Source organism: Antechinus flavipes, chromosome 4, assembly GCF_016432865.1.
Source record: "Antechinus flavipes isolate AdamAnt ecotype Samford, QLD, Australia chromosome 4, AdamAnt_v2, whole genome shotgun sequence".
NCBI classification, from domain to species: Eukaryota; Metazoa; Chordata; class Mammalia; order Dasyuromorphia; family Dasyuridae; genus Antechinus; species Antechinus flavipes.
The window spans coordinates 162,938,680-162,963,584 of NC_067401.1; the positions used below are offsets into that span (position 1 = coordinate 162,938,680).

At 34.5% G+C, this 24,905-nt stretch overlaps 1 protein-coding gene across 5 annotated transcripts in view; it reads left to right on the plus strand.

The window, feature by feature from the left end:
* CCDC57 (coiled-coil domain containing 57) overlaps positions 1–24,905 on the plus strand; it is a 294,880-nt gene that overhangs the window by 212,390 nt on the left and 57,585 nt on the right. For 4 of the 5 annotated variants that reach the window (XM_051995295.1, XM_051995297.1, XM_051995296.1 and 1 more), the window contains 4 exons: positions 298–520; positions 8,452–8,561; positions 13,424–13,543; positions 21,852–22,068. In XM_051995295.1, coding sequence (XP_051851255.1) covers positions 298–520; positions 8,452–8,561; positions 13,424–13,543; positions 21,852–22,068 — 670 coding nt within the window. The remainder of the gene's footprint in view (positions 1–297; positions 521–8,451; positions 8,562–13,423; positions 13,544–21,851; positions 22,069–24,905) is intronic. The other variant, XM_051995298.1, reaches the window with a different exon arrangement.

Genomic DNA, 24,905 nt, shown 5'->3' on the forward strand with positions numbered 1-24,905 from the left:
TAGACCATATTGCTAAAGCATGCAATCGTGCAGATAACCCTCAAATTTCAAACATTATTGTTGTTTTTATTGTCATTAAAGAAAAAAAAATTCAAGTTTGGTAGGTACTAGAGAGGTAAAGTTCAGTTAAGCTAGGCAACAAAAATGTTAAACAGTAAATCCCCAATTTGTATACTTTGCAATTTTATTCTGTTTCACAGTAGAAGACTTTATTGTTTTACCAGCCTGTTTTTGGTATGTGCTGTTTGTAGCTGAAATCTAAAACTAGCAGCTCTTTTCTTGGGCTTTCATTTACAGAATTTGGTTACCAAAAAGCCTTTAGAGGGAGCTGCAGATCGAAAGAATCAGTTTGACCAAATGGCTACTGGGGATCAGGCCCAGCTTCCTGGGGCCTTCTCCACGCAAATACTGCAGAAGAAACTGAAGGAAGCAGCAAGAAAAATCTCCAGCCTAAGCCAAGAGAAGCAGCAGCTCATTGAAATGGGGAACAGACTTCGTGCTGAATTGGGTAAAACAAAGGGTAAATGCATCCTGAGGACTGGATTTTCTAGTCTCTTGGAACATGAAACTCTAGGTCTCTAGGAATAGAATGAGAGGATGAGTTTGAATGAAGAGAATTTGTAGTCTGCCTCTTTAAACTGCTCCCTAGCAATCCACTCATTCCTGGAACAATATATTATTCAGACTAGATGGTGTTTCAGACCAGGGATGGGGAGAAAGGTCAAATCCATGTGGTCCTCAAATAGAGTAACAAGTAAAAAGCCTTTACTGTATATGTAAAGGGGGTAAAGAGTGGGTGGACGTGATCTATCTCTGATTTCTCAGGAAGGCAAGAAGGAAAGCAAAATAACCTCATTGTGGAATAAATTTGGGGTCAAAAGTAACTGGCACAGAGAAGAATTTTATTTTAGAGATCAGAGTTCTACAAACCAATTTCCCTGGCAATGTTTGTGAGGAAAGTACCGCAGGTTAACAAAAAAGTCTAAAGGCCCTTTCTATACAGCTTTGTAGCATTCATTAATAAAAGGCTACCATGTTCCCAGACTGGCTAAAGCCTACAGTCTTTCATAGCATAAAGGCAACACTGTCTTTTAACTAAGACTGATGTTTGAAACTACAGTATGCTAGGCTCCAGTTAGGTCTTTGTTTATCCTGAAACTCTTATTGATTTTCTGAGAAAGTTAAGAGCCATTTAAATACAAAAAGGAAAAGCAAAAATCTACAGATGACATAAGTATAATACAGAATATACAAATAAATTGCCACAATAAACATGAGAGAGATGAGGGTAAAAATAAAAAATTATCAGTTAACCATAATGTAAAAGAGCTAGTCTTCATATGTACACAAAACCCATGTAGCTATACATAACAATTACCTGTAAAAAAAAAAAAAAATTACTCCTTTACAAAGAAGAGGAGACATCAGTCAAAAAAAGCAAATTGCTGAAAAATGATTGGACTTTAAAGTCAGAAGACTTGAAATAAAATTATACAGCACTACTTATTTGCTGTGACTTTGAACATAGGACTTCAGTTTCCACATTTGCAAAACAAGAGGATTGTACCCTACCAATCCAAACATTCTTTAATTCACATTAGGTTTTAAAGAGTTCCTTTTTATCGAGGCTTGTCCCTATAGGTATTCTTTAAAGTTCTGAGCTGTACCCTCTTTCCCCCTACCTATACTATTTCACTCAACTCAATTATTATTTCTATGTAAATGATTCCCACCTTTCCAGTTTGTCCAGCTGTAAACTCTCTTTACTTTCAGTATTATATCTCCAGCTCATTTGGACTTCTCAGATTGGAGACTTTATCTTGAAATTAACATATCCAAAATTGAACCCGTGGTCTTCCCCCCAAATCTTCCTCTTTTCCTGAAACTTAGCTTTTTTTTTTTTTTTTTTTTTGAGATTCACAATCTAAGTGTCATTTTCATCTCCTCATCTGCCATCTCCAATCAAGAAAAATAATTAAACTTTTACTATATGTTATGTACTGTGCTAAGTACTGGGGATACAAAGAAAGGCAGTCTTAAAGAGAAAGCTCTCACCTAGTCCTTTCTGTGTTTCCATTCTTCTTACCTCCTTTACATATTCTATGATCCAATGATTCCGGCTTCCTTTATTCCTTCCACATCCCAAGTCCATGCATTTTTACTAGTTTTTTTCCTGTGCCTGCATTGTCCTCTCCCCTTCATATATTCATCTCCTGGCTTCCCTGGGTTTCCTCAAAATTCAGCTCAGCCCATCTTCTATTCTTAGTCCTTCTTAATCTTAATGCCTTCCCTCTGAGATTATCTTCAATTTATCCTGTAGATATTTTGTTTGCACATAATTGTTTACATATTATTTCTCCCAATAGCCTGTGAGATTTTTGAGAATTGGAACTGGTTTTTACCTTTTCAGTACCTGGAACATAGTAGTTGCTTAATAAATATCTGTTGACTTTTCTATACCACATTGAAAGCACAGTTCCACATTTGTAGCATGTTGATAGTTTCTGACCCCTTCTGGTAAGTTTACTTATAGTTATGCCTCCCTAAGACATACTTTTCCTATGCTGTTCTTGTATGTCACTCTCTTTTTATGCTCTTATTATGCAAACCCCCTCCTATTTCTTAAGCCAAAAGCTGATGGTTATTCTGTGACTTCTGAACATTATTTGAGAAAATCATTAAACCATACTCTCAAGATTCACTATAAATTCCCATCTGATTTAAAATTAAACCTCAATGCTTCTTGGAAATCCTTCATTTATCTCTAAATGACTCCCTAACATATCCCTTAGAAAAGCTAATCCAGATATTATCTACTCTTTCCAAGTCCCTGTTACTCATTAGCAGTTTAAATTTGCTGAGAGTCCCCTTTTTAAGAAAAGAAACTGTATTTTTTAAGAGTACATTACTTTTAAATATTAGAAACTCCTTACTTTTTGTATTTCTTTCCCCTGTCCTACTGCTGTCCATGCTTTGCCAAACTCTCTCTCTATGTTACTTCTAATCTTAATGTCTGCCATCTTTTCTGTTCCTTTGTATATGTTACAGAATGTTACCGAAGGAAATCTTTAACTGATGCCCAAAGAAACTAAATCAAATGTATGTTATCTAAATGCAACTGGCTCCTCACTGATGCATGACAACATTTTTATTCTTTCCTATTTGACTCTCTGTTGCATACCTTAGAGTAAAATTTCAAATCTTTTATAATTCTCTCTACCCTCACTCAACAGACCTCATTGCCTATTTTCCTGAGAAAATTAAGCATCTTCTCTATTTCACATCTAACAACACTTTTATATCATCCCTTTTTTTCTGTCCCCCCTTTTTTTTTTGCTCTAGTCCTTAATAAAAATGAAACTACCAAGACCAATCTTTATTGTGCCCTTGATTCTATCCCCTCTCATTTCTTCTTGAGTTCTTGCTTCTGCCATTCCTTTCTCATTTTCCAGTTCTTCTTATCTACTGGTATCTTCTCAGTTATCTTCAGGCATACCCAGGTCTAACATATTTTTTAAAAACTCTCCCTTAAGCCTCTCACTCCTCAATCTAGTATCTTATATCTCACCTCTCTTTTATAGTTACATGACTAAACTCAACAAAAGTAACAACAATAAACAGTTTACTCTCATTGCCTCTAAGGGTTTCCACTGCTTCCATAGGTCTAATTATCATCTCTTCACAGATTATTCACATCTATATATCTAGCCCTAGTTTCTTTCCTGAGTTTCTGTCACAAGTCACAGACTTTCTGCACTTGCCAATTCAGATTCATTGTCTAAACCAACTCTTATCTTCCCTAAAATCTTCGTTGATTTCTGTTGAGAATACCACCATCTTTCCAGGCACAGAAGTTGACAACTTTGGTTTTTCCCTTTTCTTTACCCTCTGTATCCAATCAGCTACTACATTTTATTGTTTCTACCTCCAAAATATATCTTCTATCCATTACTTTTTTTACTTATATGACCACTACTATAGCTTTAAACCCTCATTACCTTTCTCACCTAAACTATTACAATAGTCTTCTAATTAGTATCATTTCTTATAGTTAACAATCTTCCAATCTTCCATGTAACTATCAAAATAATCTTTCTAATCTTGTCTCTGCCCTGTTCAAGAATTTTGTAGTGTCTTCCTTTTGCCTTTTGCATAAAATCAAGCTTTTCAATTTAACATTTAAAACCTTTTATAGTCACATTCTAGCTTATTTCTCCAGATTTATTTTATGTTATTCTGCTTAAAATTCTTTGTTCCAGTCAAACTGGCCTTATGGCTATTCCCCAAATTTAGCACTCTACCTTCTACCTCCAGGCTTTTGATATATAGTGCTTCTCCAAGGTTTATTATGTAAGGTTCCATTTCCTACAGAAAGCCTTTCCTTCTCTCATACAACTCTTTCCCTCAAATGATATTGTGATTATATAATTATACATGGTATATCCTGTGTCCCTCCCCCAGTAGAATAAGAGCTTAGTAATGGAACTGTTTTCATTTTATTTTTGCATCCCCATTGCATAGTGCTTTGTGGATGGTAATTGCACAATGCCTTGCACAAAGTAAGCACTTAATAAATGCTTGTTGAATTGAATTGAATTGACTGAAATTATGAAGGCCCTCTGATAAGAAGTCCCTTGTCTATCCTTATTTGTATCTCATCATCCATCTTTCTTTTCTTTACTCCTGTCTAAAAATAAATGTCCCTTCTCTTTTCAAATCGCTTTTACTCTATACCTACATCTTTGATTCTATCCACTTCTCTTTCTTCCAGCACCCCACTGCATCATGATTCTGCTGCTTTCTTACCTTTTTCATCTTTCCTTCTATCTCAACTACCAATATCTCTGGTCTCCAATGTACTAAACAAATAAAAACACACCATTGAGCTCTCAGTGTTGCTTCTTTTTCCCTGTACTACAAACTTTTCCCAAAGAGCAGTCTGTATGTATTACTTCTACTTGCTTACCATCCACCTCCTCCTCAATCTTTTGCAGTGTTATCTACTTCCCTCACATCACAGATATCAGTAGTTACACTCTTATCATTAAATCTCTGTCTTCCTGGAGTCTCGATGGCATTTGATTCTCCTGACTACTCCTTCCTTTTTGAAACTCACTTTCCCCTTGACTTTTGTTACAATTCTGTCATGTGGCTACTTCGACTTCTTCTCCTGCCCCTGCTAGACATTTTCCCAAGGTATTTAGAATTGAAAAGTACCTTAGGGGTTATCTTTTTTGACACCTTCATTTCATAAGGTTAAAAAACTAAGGTTCAGAAAGATTTAAGAGACTGGTCCACAATCACATAGGGAGTAAATGGAGGTACCAAAATTTGAAACTTAAGTCTGACTCTAAATACAGCATTCTTTCCATTAAATCTCTCTTCCTCCCTCTCTCCACTCTCCCTTGATCATTTCATACACTCATAAGTAGCTGTTGTGGATGATTACCACATCATCCTCCAATCTTATAGATAATCTAACTTATAAATAACAACTGGAATATTCCAGAACCACTTCTGTTAGGGTAGGAAAAGGGATCTAAGGACATTTAAAAACTCAAGTGTTTAGTTAGTATTTGACTTCAGCCTCAGGACATCCTGTATTTTCCTCTTTGTTTACCCTTTCTTCTACCTCAAGATTCAAGAATGAATTATCTCTCTTAGCCTTTTGTCATTTGTGTATGTGCAGTAGCTCCAGAATCTCAGTTGCAGATTTGCAACTACTTTGCTCATAGCCACCTCAGCCACATCAGCTCAGAAGCATGCCTCTAGAAATTCTTTGATTCTGAGTATATATGTTTCTTTAAGACTTTCACAACTATATCCCTCCTACCATTATTGTCCTTATTATCTTTATATCTCAGAGGAGCTTTTAATATCTTGTAGTTAATCTTGTATTAATCTGTATAACTCTCACCCCTTGGATTCCTATAATTATAATAATCATATGTAAAAATGTTCTCCTTTCAAACTTTTTTAAGAGTTCAGAAGTAAGCAACAGGTATTAGAGGCAGTTAAATATAAAGATCTATGGGACATTCTCCAGTCAAACTCCACTATACATATTTTCTTTTCTTTTTTTTTGCTGAGGCAATTGGGATTAAGTGACTTTCCCAGGGTCATACAGCTGGGAAGTGTTAAGTGTTTGAGGCCAGATTTTAACCAAGGTCCTCCTGACTTCAGGGCTGGCGGTCTATCCACTGCACCACTTAGCTGCCCCACACATTTTCTGAATTAGGACTTGGGAGACATAGACTCTAAAACCTCTTTAAAAGTACAGTTTCTTTTCTAATTTACTTCCATCTAAAAATGTATATTAGAATGACTTTAAATAATACATAGTAGTATCCCTTTTTTTGGTCTATACTTTGTTCCTAGAAACAGTTAACATAATTTAATGTGTTGGAAGTGTCAAGGAGGGAAGAGAAACTTGTAAATATGAAAAAATGGGGAATTAAGGGAAAGAAGATGAATCTGACAGTAAGTGGCCCAAAAAATGTTCTTTTGTGGTCTAGAGAGACAGAAGATTTTTCTACATCAGCAATGATATTCTCTGTCGGATCTGGATACTGAGACAGATTTCATAGCCAGTAAGTTCTATTTTATCTTTTCCTCTATCCTAGACTTTTCTTCAGTGAGTATACTTCACTTCAAAAAAACTTTCCAAACAAATTTTGTCATCTAGAGATATTATTAATGCCTTCTTTCTTAAATTAATGATTCCTTTTAATCATATGTCTGACTAAAGGGATCAGAACCAGAATCTGAATATAGTCCATTTCTGCATCTTCATTTTTTTGGACAAGCTATGGTTAATATTCAACAAAGCTTTGTTATTGTGAAATAAGCATATTTCTATGTTTCTTTTTCAAGTCCAGGAATTCTGTAGTTAGTAAAATCAGCCCCAAATATAGTTTTACTCTGAGAATAAATAGCCATTGGCAAGACTAGCATAAAAGCATCGTAAAATATATTTTAATCATGATATTTTTTGTTTTTATATTGCCTAGATTTCCCCACCTAATTCTTCCCAGAAAGCTGCCATAACAAAGAATTTTGTCAGCATTTTTTTCTACTAGAAATATTTATCTTGGCTTTTAAAGCCTTTCTATCATAACTTAAGGCAGTCAGAAGTGATTTACTATGTGATAATAATCATTTTTGTTAGCATTCAAAAGTATTAAAACATAATATATTAATTGCCAAATGGATTGGCTCTAAACACATGAGCTGCTCAGCCATTATTCTATCTCTAATAATATGTAAAGAAGCATACACAAAAAAGAAGTGCTAGACCTTATTCTAGATAATTAAATGTTTGGATTGGAAAAGTCATTTGGCAAATAAGGAAGAAGTGATATGCCTGGGGTTGCATAGGCAGAGCTAGGCTTAGGCCTAGAGCCAGGTCTTCTGACTTTGCAGTTCAGTATCCTTTCTACCCTTCTTAGTTGTCAGCTACCAAATCTATATAGTATTCCAGTTTGTGCAAATAAATTTCTTGATAATGCCTAGCATCCCAGATATATTGTGCCATATTATGTTCTCAATAAAGTTTGATAAACAAATGTTGTCTTTCCCTTTGAATAACATATGATCTGAAATATAGTTTTGATCCAAACTCAAGAACCTATAGCCATACAATTCCCCACCACTACCCCCTGAGGCAGTTGGGGTAAAGTGACTTGCCCAGGTTCACACAGCTAGGAAGTGTTAAATGTCTGAGGTCAGATTTAAACTCAATTCCTCCTGACTTCAGGGTTGGTGCTCTATCCATGTGCCACCTAGCTGCCCCTAACTATACAAATATTAAATAAATTATGACCATAATAAAGGAAAAAAAAATTCTTTAGTTTTTTAGTCCCCAAAATGAAAAAGACAGAATGAGAATAGAGAACAAGTAATGTATAATGGATGTTGTTTTTCAGTTATTATTGATAATAATGAAGGATAATGTCATATTGAAAGTTTCAAAATTTAATATTGTATAACTAGGACAACTCTAATATTAATTAACATTAAGGGGCTTTTTTTTTTCTTGGATAGGCTTTTAGTATTTAGAACCAACTGGAACATAATAGAGCACTTGATCTAGCCATCTTCATTTTGTAGATGAGAAAACTGAGGCTCAGAAAGATACATTGGCTTACTAAGTAGTTACAGCAGTTTGGGGGAATCTGGATTGTAATTGTGAACATAAATGAGGTAAAAACCGAAAATAGAGAAATCATCAAAGCAGTTAGCTTTGTTGTAAGATGTGAACATGTTGTAGGATCCAGGATAGGGAATGTAGAAAAATTTATTTCTGCAGTCATTAAGATATCTAAAAATGGTTTCCAGGAAGCAATTAATGGGGAATGATATTAACATTATGACACTGGTGACTATACTTACTAGATAATATAATGCTTACTAGAAAAGCATGCCTTGTAACTCATCTCATCTTGTTTGCAGGGCATTCCATGGAGTTCTCACAACATCCATTTCAAAGCATTTCTGGGGCCTTATATACTGGGCATCCCTTCTTAGCTTTGGAGGAGCTTCAGGGCAATCTTACAACCCAGGTAACACATTTCTTCTAAAGAAATGACTTTTTTAATCAAGATGTTCCCATGTTGAACAAGCAAAGTTAGAGTAACTTAGATTTCTTTATATTTGTCACAGGCTTTTGCTCTGCCTAAGGATATTCATCTTTTAGCTTTGGAGCTGTTGTCTATTATATAATCTTATTCATCTATATATAACAAAGCAAGAATAGGGAGGTAATAGATCTGTGCTTGCCATTTTGCAGATAAGCAGAGAAATTGATTTATTTTAACCACGTACCGGCTATTTGTTATTCTTTCATCCTGCTATTTCTTCCCTCTCCCTATCACACATTTATACTTCTTTTTTCTCCAGATCAATGAAAATGTTACTAGACTCAAATTCTTCTCTTAACTATTCAGATATTAACCCAGATTAATTATATAAGCATGTAGCTAGTCTCATGTCACAGTTTAAATACTCCCATCAATGGGGACCGACGGTAGCCCTTCTAGCAGAAATATATTTACATAGACAAGATCCGGAGTGTGAAAAACCCCATTTCACACCTTCAAGGAAGATTTCATTATTAATGATTTCCATGTTTGGCAAAGCCAGAAAAGGGCCTTGACTGGCCAACCCCTTGTATTCTCCCATCTCCAAAAGAACTATAGATAGAATTACATCTTTATTCTATGTATTAGATATTTGCAGTAAAGGACTATTATCAATAATTATATTGGTAAATGTTTAACAACCAGCTCACCAAAACAAATAAATAAATAAAAGTTCACCTAACACACACTTATTTTATGCTACATTATTAACATTTTCTCCATCACTTTTTAAAGTCTAGACAATTAATAAACAATAAAACAAACTGATTTGTAGTTTGTTGATTTCTGAGGAATAAATACTATGAAAATTTAATAATCAGCTCTCTCATATGAATAGCATTCTCTTGGTTATGATGTTCTTTTAAAGGTTCAGAATAAAAGTTACCTTACCCTAGACATACTAAAGGAAGGATAAAAGCTATTTTGCTTATTCCTGCCAGCTTAACTATCTCCTACATAAGAATAAGCAAACGTTTATCACAGCTAATAGTAAACCGAAATCTAAAGACCTAGTGGACATTGATTGAAAGTTTTTTGAATTATAGCAGTTAAAAAAACAAGCAAAGTATTTATTTGCATAATAAGAAATAACAATTTATGAACTGTGAGATGGTCATACACAAAATTTGTCAAGTTTTTTTATTTGGACCTAGGATTATATATTTTCATCACTTTAGTAAAGATTTATTAAGCTAGCCCCTGCTAGAATCTGTAGGGGATATAAGATAAATAAGACATAACCTTAACTTTCAAGGAAATTTCAGCTTGGTAGAAGAGATGAAACCTGAAAAAAAAAATCGCCATAATAATATAAATATTCTACTTCCTATCACTAGGAAATTACTAGTAGGGCATATTATGTGTCTTTTTTAAAAAGTACTATGTAAAGTAAGAAGAAAGACAAGGTAAATCAGGAAAGATTTCATGGAGGAGTTCAAATTAGGTCTTGAAAAATGAGTAGTATTTTGACAGATAAAGTTTGAAGGGGAAATAACAATAACATTTGCAAATGAGAAAGCTTGGGATAGATTTGAACCACAGCAAAGGGAAGAGGAATGGATGGAGATAAGTGGATACTTGATTTTTCCTTAATTTTCAAAAAGATAATTCTTTAGTTTGAGCTATATCCCTCAAAATAAAAAGACAGATGTAAATGGAGGTAAATGAAAAAAAAAAGAAAAGGAAGAGATAGAGCAGATTGGCTCAGAATTGAGTGAATTTTAGGGAAAGGGAAGAATCAAAGATGACTCATAAGCCTGCTTAACTAGAAGAATGATGGTACCATAACACAATTAAGAAAATCAAAAAAGGTAGAATAGATTTGAAAGATCAAGGAAAGATAAGGTTAGATTTAAAATATGTTAAATTTGAGAATTACAGCAAGCAGCTGAAATGAGGATCAGAAGTTAAGAGAGCAATTATAACTAGAGAGATTTTAGATTTGTCAACATAAAGATAGTAGTTGAAGATATAAATAAGAATGAAATCCTCGAGGAGGAAAGTTAGAGATAGAAGACATAAGGTCCAAAGTCAGAATTTTGTTAAAAGGTTCTATTTATATGGGAAGAGAAGAAACAGACGCCAGCAAAAGAGAAAGCATGGCCAGAATTGTAAGAGAACCAGGATAGGATAGTCACAGAAACTGTGTTTCAGGAAGAAAGGATCCAAATTAATTCTGTGTTCTTTTTTCTTTTTCTTTTTTTTTAGCTTCCTTTCTCCTTTTTTTCCCCCTTTGCCTGTTTTTCTTCCTCTAACTTTTCTAACTGTCATAACTAATAAGTAGCTGAGTAACATCTCAAAGTCAAGAAGGAAAATGTGTAATTAGCACCAATACAGTATATATATTTTTAAAAAATAGACACTTACAATAAAACAGTAGATGGAAAAGAAAACGGAGAAACTTTGAGGCTGACTAGAATAGAGCAAAGGGATCAAGTTAAGGAGAGGAAATTAAGATGAAAGATCTAGGCAAATATAATGTAGACTTGAATGTGTCATTCTTTTGCTCAAAAAATTCCAATGTCTCCCTGTCATTCCTTTCTTTGCTGGGCTTAGTACATATTTCTATGTTTCATATATTGTACATTCTAGCTGAACTGACCAAATTGCTATTTCTCATAAATAACATTCCATCTCCTATCTCTGCTTCTGCACAGGTTATTATCCCCTGTATCTAGAGGACACTTCATCCTTATCTTTTTCTCTTCTTTCAAGATTCTGTCAACTCAAGAGCCATCTTCTTATTAGAGGCTTTTTCAGATTCCCCTCAGCTGCTAACACCTTTTCCAAATTCCCATGAAATGTCTTTTATTTATTTTGTATGTATTTTATATTTATTTACATGTTTACATGTTGATTCCCTTAATAGACTGTAGGCTCACTGAAGACAAGAACACTTTTGTACCTCTAGCAACTAGCACATAGTAAGCTCAATAAATTCTTGTTGATTAATTGAATAGTGTCAAATGCTGTAAAACAGCTAGCTAGATGGCACAGTGAATTGAGCGCCAGGCCTGAAGTCAGGAAGACTTTTCTTAGTTCAAATCTAATTTCAGACACTTACAGTGTGACACTGCACAAGTGATAACCCTTTTTGCCTCAGTTTTCTCATCTGTAAGATGAGGTGGAGAAGGAAATGGCAAAGAATTCCAGGAAAAAAACCATTAAAGGGATCACAAAGAGTCAGATTTGACCGAAATGATTGAACAATAAGTCAAATGCTGCAGAGAAATAAAGTTAAAATACAAAAAACCACTAGACAATCTTTGGTGACTTTCTTAAAGAGCATTGTCAATATAGGGGTGAGGCAAAACAGATTTCTAATGATTGAGGCTGAAGTGGATATAGAGGGACCAATACACCATCTTCCTTGAAGAATTTTATTGTTTTAAAAAAGAGAGAGAAAGGATAGTGATTAAAAATAGAATATTTATTTGCAAAGCATTAAAGAAGAAAAAATATAAACCCTGGTAGAGGATAAGGCATGAAGGTAAGCAGAGATAATTAACAGGAAAAAATTCTGGAATAGATAGATCAAGGACATGGGTAAAGGGGTTAGCCTTAGAAAAGGTATACTTCTCCTTAACTACCAGATTTTTTGTATTTTCTCTAGTTATTTTGAATGGAATTTGGAAAAGGTGAAAGATATTATTTGGAGATGTTACATATGGGATGGTGATTAAGTAGGAATTATAATAGAAGTCTTTTAGGTTCCTCCTAATGCTTAGCTTATGTTGCTATGATTTAAGGATTCATGGTCAACTATCTGTACACTTAACAAATATGTGAGACTCCTGATTTGACCTTGTTTTTAGTGATGTATTTAAATTATTTAACCTGTGTTTGTGGTTGTTTAGTCATTTTTCAGTTGTGTCCAACTCTTCCTGACTCCATTTGGGGTTTTCTTGGCAAAGAAACTGGAGTGGTTTGTTATTTTCTTCTCCAGCTCATCTTACAGATGAACAATTAAAACAAATAGGGTTTTGTGACTTGCCCAGGGTCACACAGATAATAAATGTCTGAGACTAGATCTGAATTCAGGAAGAAGAGTCGTCCTGACTCTAGGCCTGACACTCTGAACACTGTACCACCTACCTGCCCTGTGTTAGTTGCCACATAATATAAACTAAAATACTAGATTTTTTTAGAAATATGAACTGGTCTTGCTAAAATTAAGCCAGCTTTCTTAAGGGACTCAGGATAGTAATAATCTACAGCTAACTCCTTGAGCCAGTTTTTTTTTTTTTTTTCAATCAAACTCTTTGCTACTTAGGTAACTAGGGATTTAGAAGAGTTTTACATGCTGAACCTTAAAACATTTCCCCCACCTATATGCCCAATTCCAAACCTGTTGAGAAGATATCTTCTAAGTGTTGTGATTCTAAATCTCTGTAAGCCAATCTCTCATATACTGTCCCCAAACATAGTGACAATATATTTAAATCTCTTGTTTTATCCAATTCCATTGGCTTGGTATGAGTGGATGGATATAGGACTTTGTAGTTTCTATTATTTCCTCTTTTTAAAATATTGTAAAGAATAAAGAAATAACATTTGTACAGCTTTTATGTTACCAAGAAAGCAGTAAAGGTAGGGGATCAGAAACATGGGAAATGGTACCTCATAGTCTCCAGAACAAAGCAATTTGGGGATAGTTTTTTTTTCCTTAGTAGTAAATACTTATTGCATTTATATAATAGTAGGAAACACTTTATAATAATAGAAAAGATTTTATGCTCTTCATGTCAAATTTTGTCTTTTGTATTGATTCTGTTTTATGCCAGGAACTACAGCATGCCCAGCAAGACTATTTCTCTAGATTCTCTGAAAATGCTCCAGAAACTTTAACCAGAAATGATGTTCTAAGCAACTTTGAGGAAAAATCAAAGTTGCCTCCTGCTCAGGTAGAGTAGCAGTTTTTCAGTATATATAGAAGTCTGTATTACAGTTTAACATGGGAAACATGGTGATTGTGCTATATTTACCACCAAAAAAAAGAGTCTCCACTTAAAATTTGGAAAAGAAAGAGATCTTAATCTAGTCCAGTCCCCTCATTTTGCATATTAGCAAATTGAGGCTTGAGAGCTTAAATAATTTATCTAATCTTACTAAGTAATAAGTGATGGATCTGGGATCCACATCCAAATCCTCAGATTCCAAATAGTCCAATATGTTCTTTTTTTTTTTTTTATATTCGTTTCCCAGTGTTCTTTCTTTGGGTGTAGCTGATTTTGTCCGTCATTTATCAATTGAAACTCAGGTCTCTTTGTCAAAGAAATCCACTTCCATCAAAATATGTCCTCATACAACATCGTTGTCGAAGTGTATAATGATCTCCTGGTTCTGCTCATTTCACTTAGCATCAGTTCATGTAAGTTTCGCCAGTCCTCTCTGTATTCATCCTGTTGGTCATTTCTTACAGAACAATAATATTCCATAACATTCATATACCACAATTTACCCAGCCATTCTCCAATTGATGGGCATCCATTCATTTTCCAGTTTCTAGCCACTACAAACAGGGCTGCTACAAACATTTTGGCACATACAGGCCCCTTTCCCTTCTTTAGTATTTCTTTGGGATATAAGCCCAATAGAAACACTGCTGGATCAAAGGGTATGCACAATTTGATAATTTTTTGGGCATAATTCCAGATTGCTCTCCAGAATGGTTGGATTTGTTCATAACTCCACCAACAATGCATTAGTGTCCCAGTTTTCCCGCATCCCCTCCAACATTCATCATTATTTTTTCCTGTCATCTTAGCCAATCTGACATGTGTGTAGTGGTATCTCAGAGTTGTCTTAATTTGCATTTCTCTGATCAATAATGATTTGGAACACTCTTTCATATGAGTGGTAATAGTTTCAATCTCATCCTCTGAAAATTGTCTGTTCATATCCTTTGACCATTTATCAATTGGAGAATGGCTTGATTTCTTTTTTTTTTTTTTTTTTTAATTTTTTATTTAATAATTACATTATATTGACACTCGTTTCTGTTCCGATTTTTTTCCCCCTCCCTCCCTCCACCCCCTCCCCTAGATGGCAAGCAGTCCTTTATATGTTGGATATGTTGCAGTATATCCTAGATACAATATATGTTTGCAGAACCGAACAGTTCTCTTGTTGCGTAGGGAGAATTGGATTCAGAAGGTATAAATAATCCGGGAAGAAAAACAAAAATGCAGATAGTTTACATTCGTTTCCCAGTGTTCTTTCTTTGGGTGTAGCTGCTTTTGTCCGTCATTTATCAATTGAAACTCAGGTCTCTTTGTCAAAGAAATCCACTTCCATCAAAATATGTCCTCATACAATATCGTTGTCGAAGTGTATAATGATCTCCTGGTTCTGCTCATTTCACTTAGCATCAGTTCATGTAAGTTTCGCCAGTCCTCTCTGTATTCATCCTGCTGGTCATTTCTTACAGAACAATAATATTCCATAACATTCATATACCACAATTTACCCAGCCATTCTCCAATTGATGGGCATCCATTCATTTTCCAGTTTCTAGCCACTACAAACAGGGCTGCTACAAACATTTTGGCACATACAGGTCCCTTTCCCTTCTTTAGTATTTCTTTGGGATATAAGCCCAATAGAAACACTGCTGGATCAAAGGGTATGCACAATTTGATAATTTTTTGGGCATAATTCCAGATTGCTCTCCAGAATGGTTGGATTCGTTCACAACTCCACCAACAATGCATTAGTGTCCCAGTTTTCCCGCATCCCCTCCAACATTCATCATTATTTTTTCCTGTCATCTTAGCCAATCTGACAGGTGTGTAGTGGTATCTCAGAGTTGTCTTAATTTGCATTTCTCTGATCAATAATGATTTGGAACACTCTTTCATATGAGTGGTAATAGTTTCAATCTCATCCTCTGAAAATTGTCTGTTCATATCCTTTGACCATTTATCAATTGGAGAATGGCTTGATTTCTTATAAATTTGAGTCAGTTCTCTATATATTTTGGAAATGAGGCCTTTATCAGAACCTTTAACTGTGAAAATGTTTTCCCAGTTTGTTGCTTCCCTTCTAATCTTGTTTGCATTAGTTTTATTTGTACAGAGGCTTTTTAATTTGATGTAATCGAAATTTTCTATTCTGTGATCAGTAATGGTCTCTAGTTCATCTTTGGTCACAAATTTCTTTCTCCTCCACAAGTCTGAGAGATAAACTATTCTATGTTCCTCTAATTTATTTATAATCTCGTTTAGTCCAATATGTTCTTTCTACAACATCGCATTAAACAGCAGCAGGTTCATTTTCTAAAAGATGATAATTTTTTTTTTTGATAATTCTTTGATCTTCATTATACATGGATAACAAGTAGATTATACAATGATCAATTCTGATGGACATGGTTCTCTTCAACAATGAGATGATTCAAACCAGTTCCAATTGTTCAATGATTATGAGAGCCATCTACACCCCCAGAGAGAGGACTGAGGGAACTGAGTGTGGTTCACAATAGAGCATTTTCACATTTTTTGTTGTTATTTGCTTGCATTTTATTTTACTTCTTTTTTTTTTCTTGTGCAGCATGATAATTGTATAAATATGTATACATATATTGGATTTAATACATATTTCTACCATGCACTATTTGCCATCTAGAGGAGAGCATGGGGGAAAGAGAGGGAAATTGGAACACAGGGTTTTACAAGGGCTAATATCGAATAATTGTCCACGCATATGTTTTGAAAAATAAAAAGCTTTAATTTAAAAAAAAAAAGAAATCTTGAGCTAAAAAATGAAATAAAAATCATCCTCAAAAAAAAAAAAAGGTAATTGAACTTGAGTTGGCTTATAATGATAAAATACTTTATTCAAAATGGCGTTTATCAAACAAAATTCAATGACAGCAATAGGAATTAAGAGGCCTGAGCAGAAAAAAATAAAATAAAATAAGAGGCAGTTTCATCTGTAATGGTAGAAAGAATCTGAGACTTGATGATTAAATCCAACTGCTCTGTGCATCAGGAGCTTTAGAAGAAAAGAAGTTCATCATTGCTCATGGAGTCAGACCTGATGCATTGGTTAATTTTGCTGAACTACATTTTTTCTTCAAGATTTTTTTATTCTTTCTTACAAGGAATGGCTTGGTAAGTCCGGGAGTTATTACAGGTGTATTTAAAAATGAAACTTAAGTAAAAACCAAAACAATAACTTTTTAAAAATTGTTTTTAAATCAAGTCAAAAAAGAAAGAGAGAAAAAAAGAAAAGGTGTTCACTCTTACCCTCAAGAAAGAATGCCAGGATATAATATTCTATCAGAAAGGAAGAGAAAGGGTTAGCAGATAATTGGACTAAAATAAAATTTAGTGATTAAAAAACAAAGCCATTAGCCAAAATTGACATTTGAAATTTGCAAGATCAGTAATAAGGAGAAAGCTACAAGTATCTATTATCCTGTCTCCACATTGCATTTCATTATGAATATAAAAAAACAGTCAAATTATTAGGCCTTATTCAATACAAAGTAGGTTTCCCTGAGGCCTTTCTTAAATAATCCTCTTTTTTCCTAAGCAGACTCACTTTTTTCCTATTTAGGAATTCTGCACACACACACACACACATACACACTATACACACACAATCTGACCTTCCCTGTATTGGATAAATAATTATTCAAAAATGTACTTTGTTTTTACAGACCAATGTAGAGATGGTTTTATATGATTCAGATAAATTGTGATCCCATTTTTGAAGACAAAAATGTTTTCTTAGCTTTAGATCTGGTCTCCATACCTAAGGTCACTTCTCTCAGCCTCTGATAACTCAAATTCATCACTAGACTGCTTTATCTTTTCTAGATTTTCCTGCACTAATGGATCTTGAAATAGTAATTATAGCTTTCGTAAAAAATGCTTCTGCTTGATCTGATTATAGAGGTGGATGCTATGTGGAGATCTCAATCCACAGATAGCAACTTTTTTAGTCAGTTCAGCAGGCTAGGGAAAAAAAAGGAAATGGTGTAATATATAAATAAGCTATACACTTTCACATAATAAGTATTTAACACAAATTAATTGAATTGAATTTCCTCAAGCAGTTTTAAATCTAGCCATGGATGTACTTTATTCAAAATTGGATGTTAGTTAACAATCAATATCTACTTTATCTGTGTCAGAATTTCTATGAAATAAATATTCATCATATAACTGAGTTAATTAGTGATTTCTGTGCCCTGAAGAGCATGCTGAAATGAGGATTTTCTTTATGATTAGGAAGGGGAAATTGGGCCTTCCTCCAACTCCATAATGCTTAGAAATTAATTTCCCCAAACTTTCTGAATCTCAGAAGAATTGCCATTGTGTATTGGTGGAAGGAGTTTTTATATCAGGAGGTAAAATCATTTGTGCAGATGCCTTCACATATCCACATCCAAAAAATTGCTATTTATTTCCTTTAATCAGAAATCTTTCTCCTTTTCTCCATGCTTATTCAGGCATAAAGATCATCCTACACCTTTCCCATTCCCTCCAAAATATATTAAATCTAAATAAAATATTAGGTCTAAGATTTGAAGAGTCCTCTGTGATTTAACTCCTCCTAATAGCCAAATGCTCCTTAAAGAGTTAGAGATCCTGGGATAAGAATTCACTATTGGACAAAAACTGCTGGGAAAATTAGAAACTAATATGGCAGAAAATAGGCATTGACCTTTGCCAAGATAACCATATACCAAGTTATCTTGGTAATGTAACACCATATACCAAGATAAGGTCAAAATGGGTTTATGATCTAGATATAAAGAATGATATTATAAATAAATTAGAGGAACAAAGGATAGTTTACCTCTCAGTCCTATGGAGGAGGAAGGAACTTGTGACCAAAGAAGAATTAGAGATCATTATTGATCACAAAATAGATAATTAAATAAAACTAATGCAGACAAGATTGGAAGGGAAGCAATAAACTGAGAAAGACCTCGCTCACGAAGGAGCCTCCGTAGATCTGGCTATTTTTTCACTTCATCTAGCAGGAATCTCATCCATCCTGGGGGCTATTAACTTTCAAAGGTTCTGATAAAGGCCTCATTTCCAAAATATAGAGAGAATTTACAAGAAATCAAGTCATTCTCCAATTGATAAATGCTCAAAGAATATGAACAGACAATTTTCAGATAAAGAAATTGAAACTATTTGTAGTCATATGAAAAGGTGCTCCAAGTCCCTATTGATCAGAGAAATGCAAATTAAGACAACACTGAGATAACACTACACACCTTTCAGATTGGCTAAGATGATAGGAAATGATAATGACTAATGTTGGAGGGGAATGTGGGAAAACTGGGACACTGATACATTGTTGGTGGAATTGTGAACAGATCCAATCATTCTAGAGAGCAATTTGGAACTAATAAAAAAAAAAAATCAAATGAAGATGGCCTAGATGTATCAGATCTAAAACTATATTATAAAGCAGAAGTCATCAAAACCATTTGGTACTGGCTAAGAAATAAAGAAGTTGATCAGTGGAATAGGTTAGGTTCACAGAACAAAATAGTCAATGACTATAGCAATCTGGTATTTGACAAATCCAAAGACCCCAGCTTTTGAGATAAGAATTCACTATTTGTCAAAAATTGCTGGGAAAATTGGAAACTAATATAGTAGAAACTAGGTATTGACCCATACCTAACACCACATACCAAAATAAGGTTGAATGATATTATAAACAAATTAGTAGAACATAGAATAGTTTACTTCTCAGATCTGCGGAGGAGGAAGGAATTTGTGAGCAAAGGAGAACTAGAGATCATTATTGATCACAAAATAGATAATTTTGATTATATTAGGTTAAAAAATTTTGTACAGATAAAATTAATGCAGACAAGATTATAAGGGAAACAATAAAATGGGAAAAAATTTTTACATTCAAAGGTTCTGATAAAAGCCTCATTTTTAAAATATATAGAGAATAGACTCAACTTTATAATAGTTCAAGCCATTCTCCAATTGATAAATGGCCAAAGGAAATGAAATGACAATTTTCAGATAAAGAAATTGAAACTATTTATAGTCATATGAAAAGGTGCTCCAAATCACTATTGATCAGAGAAATGCAAATTAAGACAATTCTGAGATACCACTACACATCTGTCAGATTGGTTAAGATGATAGGAAAAGATAATGAAGAATGTTGGAGGGGAAATGGGAAAACTGGGACACTGATACATTGTAGGTGGAACTATGAATGGATCCAACCATTCTGGAGAGCAAATTGGAACTCTGCTCAAAATGTTATCAAATTGTGCATACCCTTTGACTCAGCAGTGTTTCTACTGTGTTTATATCCCAAAGAGATCTTAATGGAGGGAAAGGGACCTGTATGTGCAAGAATGTTTGTGGCAGCTCTCTTTGTAGGGGCCAGAAACTGGAAACTGAGTGGATACCCATCAGTTGGAGAATGGCTGAATAAGTTATGGTATATGAATGTTATGGAATATTATTGTTCTGTAAGAAATGACCAACAGGATGATCTCAGAGAAGCCTGGAGAGACTTACACAAACTGATGCTAAGTGAAATGAGCAGAATCCGGAGATCATTGTACACATCAATAAGATTATACCATGATCAATTCTGATGGATGTGGCTCTTTCCAACAATGAGATGATTCAGAGCAGTTCCAATAATCTTGTGATGAAGATTGCCATCTATACCCAGAGAGAGGATTGTGGGAAGTGAGCGTGCACCACAACATAGCATTTTCACTCTTTCTATTATTGTGTGCTTATATTTTTGTTTTCCTTCGCAATTTTTTTTTCTTCCTAGATCCGATTTTTCTTGCTAAATAAAAAAAAAAAAAAAAAAAAAAAAGAGTTAGAAATCCACAATTCTATTTTTTTATTTTTTATTAAATGTAACGGACTGAAGCTTTTGAAGTTTTCATTGCACTGAGGTGCCAAGCACTTGAGGCTGATTAGCAATTGAACAATATTCTATTAATATATGCTTGGAGAAAGAATGGCCCCACCTACTCTCTGTGCAAGGTGGGTGGAGTGGGAGAGCCAGACGCACTACTGGCCAGATTCCTCGCGACTGCTCTCACTTTGTATCGCCATTCCCCTTCACCTCTGCAAAGAATAAAGATCAAGGATTTTCCCTTATTCTGACTCTGGCTGATTTTAATATACTCTGGGTGCTAAATGTGGTCATCACAATTAAACTTTTCTTTTTTCTTTTAATTTTCTTTATTATTTTATAATAAAAAAATTAAAGAAAAAGATCCACAATTCTATTTTTTTTTATTAAATTTTTCTTTTTCATTTTATTAAAGCTTTTTATTTACAGAACATATGTATAGGTAATTTTTCAACATTGACCCTTGCAAAACCTTCTGTCCCAAATTTTCCCCTCCTTTCCCATACCCCTCCCCTAACTGGCAGGTAGTCCAATACATGTTAAATATGTTAAAGTATATTTTAAATCCAAAATATATATACACATATTTATACAGTTATCTTGCTGCACAAGAAAAATCAGATCAAGAAAGCAAAATGCAAGCAAACAACAACAGAAAGAGTGAAAATGTTATGTTGTGGTCCACACACAGTTCCTATAGTCCTCTCTCTGGGTGTAGATTGCTTTCTTCATGATTGAACAATTGGAATTGGTTTCAGTCATCTCATTGTTGAAAAGAGCCACATCCATCAGAATTCTTGTCTCCATGTCTAAGGGAGATCCACAATTCTGTTAACTTAAACTTTTATTGTATTTATTATGTGCAAAACTCAATGTGTATTGAAATTCTATTCTGATGTCCTATCGTGGGACTGTAGTTACCTTAGAATTTCAAATACTATGCTAATAAAGCTCAAGTCAATTCCATTAACCTGGAAAAATTTCTGGTTTGGTAATGAATTATATGCCTGTCTGTGTGGAGACCATCCTGGTGATATTTATAGGATCTTATCATTAAGGGGTTGACACCTAAGTAAGTAATGTTTTTAGGCCCAGCAACTAATGGGGAGGAAGGAATAGAGGTGATAAAGATGAAGTCACTGATTCTTTAAATATTGATACAAATGCAAAGCACAGTCAGCCTAGAAACAGTCAGCCCTATCAGTCTTCTAAATTTCATCTACTGAAATCTCTAGTTTTTCCTTTTCCTTTATCAAGAGGTTCCTGGGATCTGGGAGCCTTGTCATTTTCTGGAGTTCTTCAGGATCATTAGGTCTTTTCTAATTTTCATAGATCCAGCTTAACACTCCCATGAGGATTAGTAAATCAGCTCAGGAAAAAGAAAACAGATCTCCAATGCCAATTGAAACCCAACAGCTACATGAAGAAAATAGGTACCATACCCAAAGATCCTCATCTCAGGCTGGTAGCTCCCTTCAGGATATATGGCAGATGTTGGATTTGGGATCTAATCCTTCTGGCTTCACCTCTCAAGATAACTCCCTTACAGGTAAGAAAAAATAATTAACTATACAGAATGGACACTCAGTAAAGTTCAGTGGTGAAGATGATGTTGGCAATAATGACATTGAAGATTATATTGCTGTATCTAAGGCTGTTACAGAAGCAAAGAAATGTAATGTTTTCCTCTTATTTATAGGATTATAGAATTTAGAGCTGAAAGAGACTATCAAGTTCAGCTCTTCATTTTACATATGAGAAAACTGAAGCCCTGAAAGAGCAAATGACTTGCTAAAGTGACAGGGAATGAATAGCAGAACTAGGATTTAAATCACACATCTATTTTTCTTTCCATTGCCATGATGCTTCTGTTTATGAGGATTTGTATGTGTGTATTTTTAAAACATAGTCTTGCACACCTCTCTTATATTGCCTGAATACTAGCAATAGCAAATGAGAAACTGAGAAGGTCCCTCTTTTCTGCAGTGGATATAAATATTAATGTTTAAAACAGAGATCTTTAACTGAGTTGTAAACAGTAGTCATTTCTCCATGAACAGGTTATATATTATAATATGTACAATGCTTTTACCTTGTGAAAGGTGAGCACCTCTGCCTTTATTGATGAATTTCCTTCTAGCCTAAACAACATAGGTAGCTCATGCTCTTACACTGGAGGTGCAGTCAGGCTTCAATTTACATTTTTTCTCCACTCTCAGACTATGCTTCTGGTGGAGACAGTATATAAATTGATGTCTCAGCTCACAAATAGTAGATAAACAATATAAGAATTGAAGTATATTAGTTCCTGTCAGATACAACTTGAAAAGAGGAGAGATATGTGTTAGAACTACAGATGATATAAGAAAGATGGAGAAGAGGGAAATGAAAGCTCTTTGAGGTCACTTGGAGACAAAAATGGAATACATGAGTTGAAAAGGTAATGGATAATTAAACTGAATGTTTACATATGGGGACGGAGCCAAGATGGTGGAGAGGACACACGTATTTTTCTGAGCTCTCCTTTACCCTCAGACTACTTTTTATAAAACAGCCTTGGAATTAGTGCTTGACTGTCAAAACCCATGAATATTGGGAGTACCACACATTACCAACCGAAGATAATCTCGAAATTCACCAGAAAAGGTCTGTTTTAAATTGCGCACGGGGACAGAAAGGGACTAGGCCAATCACAGACTCAGGCAGGCAGTGAGATCACAGAAGGCAGCTATGCTGAGCAGATGGGAGGGGGGTGGGGTGTGATCTTTGCTGCTGAAAATTTGCAGGGAGAACTTTACCACAGTGTCGGCTACTTTGCTCTGGCAGCAAGCCAGTAAATCAGCAGAGAAGCTATAAATTCAGGGGGTAAAGACAGCAGAGAAGCTATAAACAGAGGGGGTAAAGACTATAACCTTAAAACACTAGAATCTCTCAAGACCTGGACACACCCACCCAACACTGGAAGGGACTCAGCAGGAGAACCAGACCATAACCACTGAGCACAGCATAGAGGCTGATCCCAGCACAGCCAATGCTGTCCCACTGCTGCTTCACTGCTACCTCCTGTTGTCTGCTGAGGAAGCTTGGTAACCCCACATTGCCCCAAAAGCAGAAAGCAGGCTGCAGCTTTTTTTTTTTTAATTGTTAAAGTGAGTAAAAAGACAAAGGAAGTTCTAACTATAGATAGCTTGTATACTGAAAGAGAGCAGATTTCAAACCTGAGGAGACTAAAAACAGTTTGTTTCTAGATAAATCCCCAAAAGGGGATATGATCTGGTCCCCACCATGCAAGGCTCTCATAGAGATATTGAAAAGGCTTTTACAAGAGAGCTAAAATAAAAAGGGGGAAAGGAAAGGAAAGCTATGCAAGAAGGTCAGTTAAGGCATGTAATTCATTAAAAGATGGAGTGGATAAAGAAATCAACTCCCTGAAAAACAGAATTAGTGAATTGGAAAAAGAAAAGTATTCCTTAAAAAATAAAATTGGCGAAATGGAAAAAAAATTCCATAGAACAAAACAATTCATTTAAAAACTCAATTGGACAATTAAAAAAAGAAATAAAAAAGTAAATGAAGAAAATAATTCATTAAAAATCAGAATTGAACAAATGGAAATGAATGATTCAAGGAGATACCAAGAGTCAGTCAAGCAAAACTAAAAAACTGAAAAAATACAAAAAAAAAAGTTAAATACCTATTTGGGAAAACAACAGACATGGAAAACAAATCTAGGAGAGATAATCTAAGGATTATTGGACTCCCTGAAAATTATGATGAAAAAAAAGAGCCTAGACACTATTTTTCAGGGAATCATCAAAGAGAACTGCCCAGATCATAGAATCAGAAAGTAAAATGAATTCCATTCCATTCCAAGACATTCCAAGAATTCATCAATCACCTACTGAAAAAGATCTCAAAATCAAAACTTCAAGAAATATTGTGGCTAAATTCCAGAACTATCATACCAAGGAAAAAATACTACAAGCAGCCAGGAAAAAAACAAAACAAAACAATTCAAATACCAAAGAGCTACAATAAGGATCACTCAGGATTTAGCAGCATCCACATTAAAGGATCAAAGGGCCTGGAATCTAATATTCCAAAAGACAAAAGAACTTAGTATGCAGCCAAGAACAACTCACCCAGCCAAACTGAGAATTTTTTCCTGGGAAGAAGATGGACATTCAATGAAATAGGTAAATTCCATCTAATTCTGAAGAAAAAACTGGAACTAAACAAAAAGTTTAACCTCCAAATATAGGACTCAAGAGAAACATAAAAAGGTAAAAAGAAATCTTAGGAACTATATTTCTGTTATGAATATACATAAAGAGTACATGTATAATTTGGTTTTACTGTTTTAAAAAAGAATCTAGAGTGGAAAGC